The following is a 14087-nucleotide window of genomic DNA, read 5'->3' on the forward strand; positions in this document are numbered from 1 at the left end:
CAAATAGCCTATTTTCACCTGAAATGTGTTTCTCCACTTCGATAAAAAGTGGTTCAGGGCACCTTTAATTTTCTGCAAGGATTTGCAAAATATAAGTTTTTCAGATTTTGCTAAACAGGGTAAGTGGCTTCTACATGATTCAAGGAATGCCCTAAGACCAACCTTATTGCTCTACCTACCTAAAAAAAAAATTTGCGAGATTTCGAAGTTAAAACTAGAGAGCTTCTGGATTTCTTGATGGCAAAAGCAGCTGCCATGTTGCCACATTTAGCCATGCTTTTCTGACAACTTATTATATGTAGTGTTGACAGTGTGCAATGCAGCGCAACTGTCTTGGAGACTTCACATTGTCTTTTTTTTTTCTGCTATTGATGGTTCACATAAGCCACACTTATTGAAGTTCGCAACTGTGCAGAAAATTTGCGCTAAGAAGCACACTTAAGTTTGACAAGTTTTTTATGAAGCAGACTGTTGCACCTGCTTGTAGCTGCTGAAAACTTGAGTACAGCGCCCACTTTAATAATAAATGAAATTATTACATGGCCAAATAGACCAGACTGCATTAACACATATTTATTCAGTCTGCTTTCGAACACACATTAAAGGAGCTGCATATCCAGTGTAGATATCTTGTGAACATTCCGAAACACAGGCCTCTCAAATGTAAGAAAGCCTGCACAGTTTTGGTTCACTTTCCATGTCCTCCATACACATGCCAAAATAAATCCTTTCACAATGCCCTTAGTCTACTTAGGCCATATTGCACACAGGTAAAAAATAGTGTCATGCTGGGACCTGCCAGATATTTTGTCTTTGTATGGCCAAGCGCAAGGTTAGTGACAACAGAATTGTTATTGTAACAGTCAATGGAATTTTAATGCAGGATGTTTATGCAATTTCCAAAACATGCCCTTCTGGTGCTAGGATACTAAGCTGAAGGTATCTATCCACAGAGGTGAAAGTCACTGATGGAAAATAAGTCCCGAGATTCTTTGAATTGTGACATTATAGCTACCGACTCATTTTTTAATATTTCTGCCAAAGGGAAATGCTCCCAAAGCATTTATTTTTTAGCAACTGATAAGAGTGCAGATTCATTCTGTGCCAAAACCTACCTAGTACACCCTCCACATTGGATAGTTCAGACGTGTGGGACAGCTCATTTCGTGCATAATCTTGCACAAGAAAATTGAGCCTTTACACTCGGGGAAATGGCCTTTCAAAGCAACATGCACTACCAGACTGATTGTTACCAATTGATACCAACATTTGCAAACTGTCCTAGAAGCATCCTTGAAAACAAAAGGAATAGGGGGCAACAGCTGTTGCAATACTTCCTGGGCAATGTCAAATCTCCTTTCCAGAGGCATTGACTTATGTACAGTGGCCCAGAGTGTAGCACACACAACTGCACTGCATGGAGAGGTACTTGTAGCAGCTTGGACAATGGGCTGCGCCAGCAAATGGGATCCTGCTCAGGCAGCCACTTGTGTCTCTTCATACATCTGTCGCAGCTCAATCTTGGGGTGATTCTCAAACAGGGCAGCACGGTTCTGCATTTCTCCTTTCTTGACCCAGTGGCAGTAAACTCTGAAGGCACAGCCATCAATCACCTGCAAAGAATGTACAGTGCCATCCGGTGTGAAAAATAGGAAATCAGAAAAGGTGAAAAAAAAAAGCAATGAGGCTATGGCACTGAACATGCATATTGAAATACATTCGCAAACACTTTTTCGTATCTCACAAATGGTGAGATGACCCCCAACTGTGCCTTGCACATCATTCTAGCTTAGTCCCCACTACATTTTATTACTCAAGCCAAACTTCAAGTTGCACCTGTCCTCTGTGCACACAAAGCTTACCTTTCGCAATGTCTTGATGCGATATGGGTTGGTCCGTGCGATGTTCAGAGAGAGTGGCTCAGGTGTGTATCGTAGCCTTCGAATGCGCACCAGTGCTCTGACACAAAGGATTCCAAACTGCAAGATGCAACAAGAGTCTGCAGTGACAATGCTCGGCAGAGTACAAAAGTTATAAGCAACACTAATCAGTCAGTACATCGACCTGCTGCAGTTTCTTTTTCTTGTAACAGAAACTAATATTATGGCCAACTAGCCTCAAAGTCTAGAGCTACTTGGGCCTTTCAGATTCCTGTGCTGTGCATGCAAAAATACAACCTGCCCACATACAATGTGCTCACGTACCTGAAAAGTTTTCTTTGCATTGAAGGTGCGCTTTTGTATTCCCACCTATAAGTGTGTAAAAAAAAAAGAGTGCATGTAACATGGCTACAGACGAAGTACGTATAAATGGCATTATTCTACATCTTTGACAACATTTATGTATTGGTTTAAATTTTGCAACATCTATGACAGGTTTCTGACTCCTGCAATCGCTTACACTGCATGCAACCAGCAAAAGCATAGCCTTCAAGACCTGCATTTGTTTATCCAGAGGGCACCACCACGAGGGTGTGGATGTGGACACCCCCTATAGCAACTCCGAGTGGTAGCTACACCAAGAACTTGTTAGGAACTGAGTGACTCAAAAAGGTGACAGTAACTGTCATGAACTATACACTATATCTTAAAGAGAAACAGTAATGTGAAGCATAGAAACAGCTTTCTAGTATACTTACACTACGCACATTTTTCTGAAGGCCACACCACTGAATATTGCAATAAATATCAATAATTTCATGTACTTGAATAAATTTTGTGAAGAAAAAGTCTATGAAAGTTGCTAATCCACCAATCTAGCTAAACTTAATATAGTTTTCATTTCTGCAACATTCTGCATAATGGAAGAAGATCACTTATCAGTGGAGAAGATCAAGGCCAAACAAACTCGAATTTTGCACCCAAACCAGGCACCACATCTATCACTTTTTACATCATTGGGAAGCAGTGCTGCCAACCATAGAATAATTTTTGTAGATCTAGGGAAATTCTGCACTAAGACGGGGAAATAAAAACTCAGGAGACGTGAGAAACTACTGTGATGCCTCGATGACCAAACCCTGGAACTGCTCACTTGTTGCTGCGTTTTTATTTCAGTCACCGCAAATTACTTCACATGCAAATGCGAAGTATGGCTTATGATCGCATTGCAGCACAGTGTATGCATCTCACAAAGTAAATGACAAGGTGTGAATGCCCTTCATATGGGCTCGCTAACAAAGCACTGCTACTGCGCTTTTGTCGTTCTTATGTCTAGCTGTGCTGTCGATTTCTGGGCACCTTGAATAAGATAAAAAGCCACCCATAGGAATAACAACCTTGCACAGAATCCTAGTGGTGAAGAGTTTGGGTAAGTTTTGGAATAAAGGAAATGGTTATGCTACGTCAATACATGGCGTGCAAGATAAATTTATTGCACAATGTTTACACTGCTCCGACTCCGTTTCATTCAGTAAGGGAGTTCCGGTGCCCATCTTCCTTACAATTCGAATAAAGTTCCCTGTCAATCTTGGCACTCTGTTGTTGTCTAGACTTGTTCTGCATGTACAGCAAAGTATAAACGCTAATGTGTTCCCTTGTAAATACAGCTTCAAGCAGAAAAATGTGTTCTTAGCATAACTTGCACTGCGACAGTTTTCAGCTCGAGTGCAGTGATTTTATTATTCAAGCATTTTAAAACAAGCTTAGAAATAAATACAAACTATGAAATCTGCAGTCTATGTACATAACACAAACAAATAATCCTTACAGAAAACCATATTGACAAACTGAACAACCACATCTTGCAAAGATCTAGAGGATCTTTAAATCCAAATTAAAGGAAAACTAGTTTTGGAGGTTGGCAGCACTGGTAGGAAGTTGTATGGCATCCCCAAAAAACCGCACCTCACCAGCTGTTGCAACAATCACTAGCAGATACTCCAGAGGAAAAAAATGGGAAGCTGGCACCGTGATAGCAGCCAGTTTTTTACCTCAATTAAATTGTTTTCGGCCACACACAACTCCTACTTAAAGTAAAAACCTAAGCAAAGTAAAAACCTAAGCTAAGTTATTATTTTATTTTCATGTCCCTTAAATAAACAAAAAGCCTTGTTTGTTTTTAAAATTCGAACGGGCTTTGGAGGGCACCAAGCTTAGACAAGGACCAGACTAGAATGCAATGCAATATCCCTGAAATTCCAAAGAAGTGTTTGGATGTAGGCAGCCTTTTAAGTACTACTGTGTCAGCGGTTAGCCTCACAAGACCCACTGCTGATGCATTGTTGCTTGCTGTGCATAATCTTTGCCAGCACAGATTCTGCAGCAATTCTCCACCTTTTATGCTGTCCTGACTTTCTTGAGAGTTCTCAGTGCGACGAGCCACTGATGACCTCTTGCATTACATATGCTGCGCCATGGTTCCAAACCTTCACGCTGTTCAATTCCTAGCCACTGGTATCGTGTTTTCTCTCCAGTGCACAACAATTGCATGGAGGCCCGCCAGCACATGCCACCTCACCTGATTTCTGCTCTTGATTTGTTACTTCTAATCGCAGAGGGCACTTTTCAAGACCCACATCTGATTATTTATTGTACAGGAATTCAGTTGAGAGTGCAAAATTTCAACATAGTAATGTTATTGCTCTCTTGTGCAAATGTTTATAAATCGCCTGTATGCTTCTATGTATGTGGGCCACTCACTAGGCAATTACATGATCTTCAGTAATTATCTGTGCCCTGAGATGCTTTCAGTCTGCCCACACTTGTACACTGTATGTTCAAAGCATCAGTTCACTACCCATATTCCTCTGCCTGTAGCAATAATTTAAATGATCGAGCAATATATGGCAACTATCCACAGGACAAACACGAACATAAATGCGATAGATAAGGTGTGAAGCTTGCATTAGCAATGAAACGTCCCATGGCTTTCTCATCTTCATAGTGAACGAATAACAGCACGAATTGACGAGGACGAGAGGAGTAGGCGACACACAAGATTTCTCATCTTGGTATTTTAGCACTATAATAACCAACTCATGCTTGTTGCCATCTACTTCACTAGTATATGTATCCTACAAGCATTACTGCAAACATGACTACATGTACTAGTTGCTACAGGAACAGCTTCTGGGATATTTAATAATATCGCTCGAGTGTTGAGTGCACGGCAAAATCTGCAAAAGTCGTATGTGCAAGTGCACAAAGCACTCTACAGCTTCACTTTCAGGTCGTGTGGTCAATGCTCACTCGATACTATTAAAAAACCAGCAGGCTGTACAAGCATCTTCAAACTCAACTAAGGCAGCATCACTAGTGGTACTTACATCTTCGGTGACGAAAACTGATGCACGTTTCTACATGAGTCACAAAACGGAGAGAAACAAACATAACAGATATGCATAAAACACAAGGATTCAAAGTAAGGGCACATAATCCATGCAAAGATAATTTTCATGCAGAAAGTAGTGCACATGTAGCCCGAAACAAGGACTGAATGAAAGACCATGCATGGGTTTTTAATGTGTTTAGAGCAACATAATGGCAGATATGATTTCCATCACTTTGTGATACTGTGTGCAGCTTCTTGGAGCTGAACCTAGCATACTTGCACCCATTTTTAAACAAATAAGGACATCTCAGAGACACAAAGTATTTTTTTTTTCTTGCTCTCCGAGAGCAGGCAAGCAGAACAATCTGTCCACAGTGCAGCCAGAAGTGTCTGGCTTAATTCATGCGAGCAAGCTAGGTATGGGCGCAGGCTTGTAAATGCATACAAGTATTGCAGATTGTAGTGCAAGTAGCAATTCAAGTCTTGCTTGTGTTGTACTGAGAATTGACAGAATTAACAAGGGTTGCATGCAAGCCAAGAAGCCCTTCGAGAGCAGTACTGCACACCTGCATCATCGACACTAGCAGCAGTGAAACATTGGCACTTTTTGCACGCAAAACGCTAGCTTCGTCCTTGAATTTCAGTGAAACTACCACACTGGAAAAATCCCTGAAACTTACAACAGCCTTGAAGAAGCAATGATCCAAAGCTTGAGAGGCAGTAAGGCGTTTTTTCGGATCAACAACCAGCAGTTTACTGATCTAAGATAAAGACATCACAGCATGTTATTAGTGCAAGAGATGGCAAAGGCATGATAAAAGATGACATGATATCTTAAGTAGCACAGCTCTTCCTTTTTTTTTTTTTTTTTTTGCAGTTGTGTCACTATAATAAAGTACTAAAAGCAAAGTACACAGATTGTCCTCATCAGGGCGTTGAACCAAAACTGGCACTGATATGCCTAAGTATTTCTGCCGAAACGGAACTGAACCATAGCAAAGCGATGGAATGCTTTCAAACCAGTTTGGCAAGCAGTTCAGAATGGTTTGGAACCAAACAGAGGAACCTTTCTAAACCAGTTTCACAGGTGGTTCTGAATGTTTTAAAGGAAACTGTACTTTTCCCGGGCAATCTGTATTTTCGCCTGCTGAAATTAATAGGTAGTGAAGCATTCCGCTAGCCACTGCAAAAATATTAAAAGGACTGCTGCCAAGTATAGTTTTCCTTTTGAGGGCACTTCATGAACAATGTTTTACAAACGACCTATGAACCTTGCTTCTGATTAGAGGTTCAATAACCAGGCTTCACAATCGAATGTGACAACTGCATGCTAATTAGCACATCAATGCATGGTGTTAAAATGCTGTTTAGGAAACATATACTGGGTGCGCGAGGTATTTGAGAACACTATTTCTTAACACCAGCAGGCTCATCATATCTATCTAGGCGTGTGGGCCTCTTGTTGGTTGACCCCTTATGATTCATATTGCGCAGTTTGATCAAAGATAGAAACGTACAGGTTGACGCAGGAAATGAAACGTCATGCAGTCCTCGTCGCCCTGGCCGCACAGCACAGCGACTTGGAAATTGCCACCTTTCTGAATGTCGCGAAGTCTTTCATTTACAAGGTGCGGACAGAACTGATTTGTTCTGGCGGTGACGTGGCATTTGTGGCGAAAAGGAAAAAGCACATTCAGCGGTCAGACGTCAACCCCCCCCCCCCCCCCTGATTTTCTCCGGAGGCTGCAAGTCATCGTGAGTGATGACCCAGGGAAGTCAATGCGGACCATTGCAAAGGAGCTCCAAGTCGCAGAGTCGACTGTCAGGCTCACTGTGCATGAGGACTTGAGGTGCTATTCCTATGTCATGAGGATGGGGCAATTCATGTCCAATAGAACTCGGGAGAATCGTCTGCTCTGGTCCATGGGCTTGCTAAGCCAGCTGAAGAGACCTGAGGAGCCTGGAATGCAGTTTTTTTTTTTTTTTTCAGATGAAAAGAACTTTGACCAAGACCAAAAAGTTAACCGCTGTAACGACAGGTGGCTTTGCGCAAGCGCTGATGAGGTGCCTACAGTGATGCACACAAAATTTCCGTCATCTGTGATGGTGTTAGCTCGTCAGCAACGAGGGTGATGTCATGCTGCCATACTTTTTTGCAGAAGGACTCTGCATTAATGCGGCCATGTACGCGGAGGTGCTTGTCACCGTTGTAAAGCCTTGAATAGAGACTGTTTCGAAAGAAAGACTTTATGTCTTTCAGCAAGATTTTGCTCCCACCCACAACCGCCTGTGTCACCCAGGAGTGGCTAGCTGACCAACTTCTATGATTACGTCACTCCCAACTTGTGGCCTCCTAGTTCTCCAGATTTAAAACCGCTCGACTACTATGTCTGGGGCGTCATTAAGAGAGAGGCCAACAAACAGCCACATAATACAAAGGACTCGCTGAAGGCGGCCATTGCTAATTTAATGGCCAGCATCTCTAAGGACCATCTGATCCATGCATGCAGCCGTTTCCGAGTGAATTGAATCAGTTATTGCTGCGGATGGCGGATTAATTGAGTAATTGTGGAAATAAACCGTAAGAGAAGTATTTCCCAAAGTTTGGTGAAAATATGTCTATTTTTGCTGGAGATACCGTAAAAACCGGAATATAGGTCAAACTTTTTTTTCAAAAAACCATTGTGAAAAGTCGACCCTCGTCTTATATACCGGACATCGAAGGAAAAACTACGGAAGTCTTGCAACAATGGGCGGATGAAGTAAACTGCCACGTTTGCCATCGCAATCAGGCTGCTTTTTCATATTTTGTTTCAAAATGAGCAGAAGCCGACGGCAATTCACCGTCGCCTTCAAGAAAAAGGCGATTGAGTATGCAGAAGCCCACGGCAACCTGGCGGCACAGCGTGAATTTGGAGTATCCGAAAAGCGCATTCGGTACTGGCTGAGGCAGAAGCAGCATATTACAACTTACAGCAACCAAAAGAAAACCTCATTTCGTGGGTGCACCGCAGCGTATCCAGAACTGGAAGACAAGATTGCGGATTTCGTCTGGGAGCTGCGTGTAAGATTGCTGCCTGTGACTGCCGAATGCATCTGTTTGAAAGCGGTAGAGATCGTGCGTGCCTCTGGACTGACGAGGGCGCAATTCAAGGGCTCGCCATCCTGGGTGCGACGATTCATGAAGAGGAAGGGCTTTGCACTACGGCGCCGTACTTCTGTGTGCCAGAAACTGCCCGAAGAATTTGAAGACATGCTCATCGAGTTTCAGCAATATGTAATTGCGCTTTGGCAGCAACTCGACTTCATGATGGGAGAGATTAGAAACGCCGACGAAAGGCCAGTGTGGTTCGATATGCCCTCAAGCTGGACTGTTTCCGAGAAAGGAGCTAAGCAAATCAAGCTTCTAACAACGGGCAACGAGCACTCACGGTTCACTGTGATGCTCGCGTGCACAGCTGATGGGAAGAAGCTGCCCCCTTTCATCATTTTTAAAAGGAAGAAATTGCCGAAAGAGAAATTCCCGTGAGACGTCATCGTCTGGGTTAATGAAAAGGGTTTCATAAATGAATCAAAGCTGGAGTGGGTCCGGCTTGTCTGGAAGCGGCGACCTGGTGCTCTTTTTGAGCGAGCAAATATGCTCGTTCTTGACTCGTTTCGAGGCCACCTCACAGCCAACGTAAAGCGGGCCCTGTGCGATGGCAAGACGGACCTTGTGGTCATCCCTGGTGGACTGACATCTGTGCTGCAGCCACTAGACGTTGTGCTAAATAAGCCGTTTAAAGATAGAGTGCGCGAACTCTACAATGAATGGATGCTGGGCGATAACCCGAGTCCCCGCACCGGCCGCCTGTGACGTCCACTGCTTGCGACTGTTTGTGGCTGGGTGTCGTCGGCGTGGAAATCTCTCCCCGAAGAGATGGGGTTCAAGTCTTTTAGAAAATGCAGCATAAGCAACGCGCTGGGCGGCACAGAGGACGATGCTCTATGGGACGTGGGCAGTGAGAAGCACTCGTCATCCTACTCTTGTTCGGACGACTCTGATTCTGACTAGGGCTTGTGTACTTCGTGCCCTTCTGTGTACTGTACACCAGGCCAATTTTTAACAGTATATATGGCGCAACCATCGACCCGCATGTTTGTCAGCAGCATTTAAATAAATACTGTCACCATTGTGCATTTGCGGCTGAGTTGCATTTGTTTCAAGGTAAGGGTGTCTTTCGGTACTTTTGCCATTGAAAAATATTTTTTCATTTTTAGAATTGGTTAGTTGGGGGGTCGACCTATATTCCAGTCTTACCTATAGTCCGGTTTTTACGGTATTCTTCTCTGCCTGGAGCCAACATTGTGTTCTCAACTACCTCGCGCACCCGGTATACGTAATGTAAGTATAGAAAATGCAAAAGAGGATATACCAAACACAGCGCATACAGTGGAGAATGAATACAGTTTAGCAAAGTATGATGTCGGGCTAGTTGGTGCATAGCTGTCGATGTTTTTGGCGCAAAAAGTTAGCACACGGAAGAATAAATGGACAAAAAGAGCTCATTCTGTCTCTTTCCTCTTTTTTTTGCTAAACTTCTGACAGAACGAATGGAGTCATTGCCTTTAGTTATGCCGTAGTTGGGTACAACTTAACAAGGCAGGAGAGTTCCTGCCCAGATGACCGAAGCGCGGCAGCCGATTGCCTCCGTGACTAAAGAAATAGTCCCGCTGACGCGACTCGGCCCAGTTCGAAGTGTGGGCTGCCATGTTCTCCGTCGGCGGGGTTACTGGCCATCCGGCTTATGACGTCAGTCTATAGCGCGTGCCCATTGTTGGAGGCTCATGTGCATCCGCTTTGAGGGGCAAATGCTGCTGCCTTCTGAAGTTGTACCCGACTATAGTTACCATAAACTGTGGATATCCAGTAATTTTCTGCCACTTGTGAGAGGCAATTCTCAATGAGCTTAGGATGTTTGAGAGACCATGTTGAGCGCCTTGACATATCTCTGCTAACCTCCATCAAACTTTTCGCTAGCTGAGCAATCAATTCAGGCACACTTGACATTGTCTATTATACATAAGCATTTGACCTTCATTCGTTCACATCATGTTCCTCACAGAAGAGCTTGCTCATAAGGTAGCGCAGGGTTAGTAATTGCCTCCAACAGCCCATATCGCTGTAGCCTTCTTTTTTAGTATTTGGGGAATCTTGCACTGGATTTGGAACGTATGCCATACGTCTGGTATCGTGGCATTAAACTGTAACGCTATGCTGGACAAGTTCTATCATAATTCCAAATGTCTAAACACACAAATAATTAACCATGTCAAGTAGTAAAAACACAGTAACAGTAAATTACAGTAGAGAATTCTTTCCAGCTTATTCCACTTGCAGCAGAAGTGGCACAGGCATTTTCACGTGATCCTACCAAGAATGTCATGTTGCCGGAATTTCCAATGGAGCACCTCAAGGTGAATAATGTTTACAAGACCAGATAGCAGCAAAAAAAAGACTAACCCTTGCCGTCTACCCCGTGTAGCTTACAGCGCACTAGTGGAGATGAAAGGAGGGAGAAAGCTATTCATTGGTTCGATAACTACATTTAACTCTGCTTATACTTGAAGGAGTTGAAAAATTTTGCTGCCAAGAGATTTGTGAGGCGACATCCTTTAATAGCGAGGCCATTCTGCGATTAGCTAGAAAAGTGTCTCAAGGCTCATTTCATGCACATGTGTTAAAGACATAGAATTAGGGGTAATTCAAATATCTGCAGCAAATTATTACATTTTGTACTGGTAAAAAAAAATGGCACATTCATATCACAGTAAAACCTCGTGAATATGTAGTTGGTGGGGAACGTGGATCAGGTACGCACTAAGTGATGTATTAACTAACCGACAATGGCAGGTGAGTGGCCACAGACTTACCGGCCAAAAAAAGTGTTAATTCTCACTCAAACACACACGCAGCCAAGTTTTATTTGCTAACAGGCAGCAAAACATTTTTCACTTGCTACCGTGGCGGCCTTGCTGCGACAATGGCATCCTCAAACTCGGCAAGGCCGCGAGCCAGTTTCTACATCAGGCCGCACTTCTCTGTGAATTCCTTCTTGACGGTCAGCGCACTAGCCGCATTGGATATGGAAGGCCCATCATTCACACGTCAGTCGTCATGCACGATGACGATGTGGAAGTGCTAGAAGCTATGGGAGCAGGCAACACATAATGGCTACCATGTTTTGACGTTGCTATCGGTGGAGACTGCAGTCCAGGAAAGATCTGTGCGCTGCAATTTCGCTATCTATAGTCTGCGCGCACGACGTCTCGCCGATTCCCTGCTTGTACGCGCCAAAAAATGAAGCAAATACAGTTAAACCTGCTTATAACGAACCTCCATATAACGAATTCCTGGATATAACGAAGTTTTTCTATTCCCCGCCGTTACTCCATAGAAGCACATGTATTTGAGACCTCTACGTAACAAAGTGGCAGCGGGAGACCCCCTTGATATAACGAATTTTCCCCTCCGACAACCTATACATTTCGCCCCAAATTTTGTCATTTTTGCGCGAGCAGCAACCGGAAGCACCTTCTCCGCCGCAACGGAATGCAAAGCGAGCGCACGTGTGCGTGCGTGTGCGAGGCGGGCGTGACCTTTCCCCCTCCCTTCATTGAAACCTGATCCTGCCGCTTGCTGCAGCTGGCCTAGCCCGCCAAGCCGGCACTCTCTGCTTTTCCAGTTATGTTGCTGACGTGCTGACGCGGGAACGGTCCCACAGTTGCGAACGCAACAGCAGGGTTACCAATGCATTGGGTTCTATGGGAGCTGTGCAGGGACCGGCCGAAAACGACGTAACAGCCGGGAAAACTCAGCCCCCTGGAACGCAACAGTGGGGTTCTACTGTAACACTATACGACGCCATCGTGATGCTCGCTTTTCGTTTCGGATGCCTAGCGCTTGTGCGAAACGACACGCGTCCACGCATCCGGTACCTGGTGTGACATTCCAAGGATGAGTGCTTCGACGAAAACGGAAAACAGGTGCGCATTACAATTGAGGGCACGTCAGAATCGAGTAAATACTGTAAGCGTTTCTTTTTCGAATTTTCGTGCCGAACCTGCATATAACGAAATCCTCTTTATAATGACGTTTTTTGGAAATTTGTCAATTTCGTTATATCCAGGTTTAACTGTATTATGCAAAAACTGTCAGCCCTTCCACTGGGGTGAAGCTGTTCTATGGTGGGAATTATGTATTTCCAATTATGACTATTAAGATGTGATGGTGTAATTGGTTATTTGAACTATTAAAGAATGAGAAATTTATATGATCTGGTGGTTTTCATTTATTTTATGACCACAGGGACCATGGCCTTATGGTCGCTACGGTACACCGCCATAGGGTGTACGGCAAAGATTGGCACGTTCATAAACATGTCACCAACGCCGCACGCATTCAGTGAGAACGCAGGCAAAACGCCACCGCCGTTGACAACAGTCCTGCGCATTGCTGGTGCTGCTCCCCTCCCTCCCTACCGTCCCTCCATGGCCTTTCGCACGACAGAAGAAGCCGCATTTGCTCTCCGCCACACGTTCGCGTCCCTCGCGCACTTTCACTCGCACATACAGCATATGGCCAATGAGAGTTTTTTTCTACACGTGGACACAACCATTGGAGACTGAGCATTTAACAGCTTCGCTGTAATAACTGTTAGGGATGCATTAAGCGACTACAGCTTAGGCTGTCAGCCAATAAATTAGGTTCAATGGAGGCAGGGCAGGGAGGAATTCATCGCGACTATATTTATACTGGAATTATTATTAGGCGGGTATGTATTAACGAGGTTTTACTGTATGTACATCTTAGTCATGTGCACCAAGAAAAGTGATTGACAAAAAAAGAGAAGAAAATGTGATTTTTTTACTGAACCGTAATGAATCAGTTTGAATCAGTTTTAACCGTTTTATCTTCTGATCCAGAGCTGAACCCAAACTGCACCAAAATGTCTGAACTGTAAACCAAAAGGAAAATATAGTTTTGGTTTGACAACCTGGTCATCATTGATCATGTAACAGTCAAACTATTACAACAATGACACAATTTACTCAGATTTACTGATTACAACTCTGGCGATCTCTCTGAACTTTTCATGATGGAAACTGAGCATATGCAACTTTGTGAAAAGTGCTGTCCTGGTACATGCACACTTGTCGATACCTTTATTTATGGGAAATGAAAATATGCAAAGCCTGACAATGGTGCACCATGCTGCATCCAAAGGTCTCGCCTCCCTGCACTTCATCCCCCCCCCCCCCCCCCAAAAAAAGCAGGAAGAAACTAACGTTAACAATAAAAAAACAATAAAAAAATTTGTGACAGTGCATGAGTTAGTATGTCACAAACTTCAGCAACTTGAGCAGAGAAAATTGTTCTCTCACCAGGTCCTTAGGGGCTTCAGTGATATCATCCCACTCTGGACTACAAAACTCGTACTTTCCTTCCATGATGTTGCGAAGCATCACCATCTGCTTTCTGTGCCAGAATGGTGGGAAGCCCACCAGCCTGGGTACACAAAATAAAGCACACATATCTCTTAGCAGCATTGTGCTTATAAGTGTTTTACTGTGTTAGCATCATTACTTCAAAAGATCAGTGTTGATTAGGCAGCAAGGACAACATTGCATTTAATAGCATTCCTCAGATGTGTACTCAGACAAAACATGCAACACATAGAACAGATAGAGCGTACTATATGTATTTTGATAGAAATGGATGGATTGATGAGTAAAACAGAGTAGGGGCAATATCAGAGCATTGGGTGAGACCTTTG

The 14087-nt window shown here is 43.7% G+C and overlaps 1 protein-coding gene across 5 annotated transcripts in view; it reads right to left on the bottom strand.

Annotated features, from left to right (window-relative positions):
- Nucleotides 1–552: 552 nt before the first annotated feature.
- The window catches only part of LOC119446828 (phosphorylase b kinase gamma catalytic chain, liver/testis isoform), a 31232-nt gene continuing 17697 nt past the window's right edge, over nucleotides 553–14087 (bottom strand). For 4 of the 5 annotated variants that reach the window (XM_049664450.1, XM_037711391.2, XM_049664449.1 and 1 more), the window contains exons 10-15: nucleotides 13696–13819; nucleotides 5952–6032; nucleotides 5267–5296; nucleotides 2205–2249; nucleotides 1863–1979; nucleotides 553–1613 (exon numbers count right to left, since the gene is read on the bottom strand). In XM_049664450.1, the coding sequence (XP_049520407.1) occupies nucleotides 1476–1613; nucleotides 1863–1979; nucleotides 2205–2249; nucleotides 5267–5296; nucleotides 5952–6032; nucleotides 13696–13819 (535 nt within the window). In that variant the 3' untranslated portion in view covers nucleotides 553–1475. The remainder of the gene's footprint in view (nucleotides 1614–1862; nucleotides 1980–2204; nucleotides 2250–5266; nucleotides 5297–5951; nucleotides 6033–13695; nucleotides 13820–14087) is intronic. The other variant, XM_049664447.1, reaches the window with a different exon arrangement.

Source organism: Dermacentor silvarum, chromosome 3 (assembly GCF_013339745.2).
Source record: "Dermacentor silvarum isolate Dsil-2018 chromosome 3, BIME_Dsil_1.4, whole genome shotgun sequence".
Taxonomy (NCBI): Eukaryota; Metazoa; Arthropoda; class Arachnida; order Ixodida; family Ixodidae; genus Dermacentor; species Dermacentor silvarum.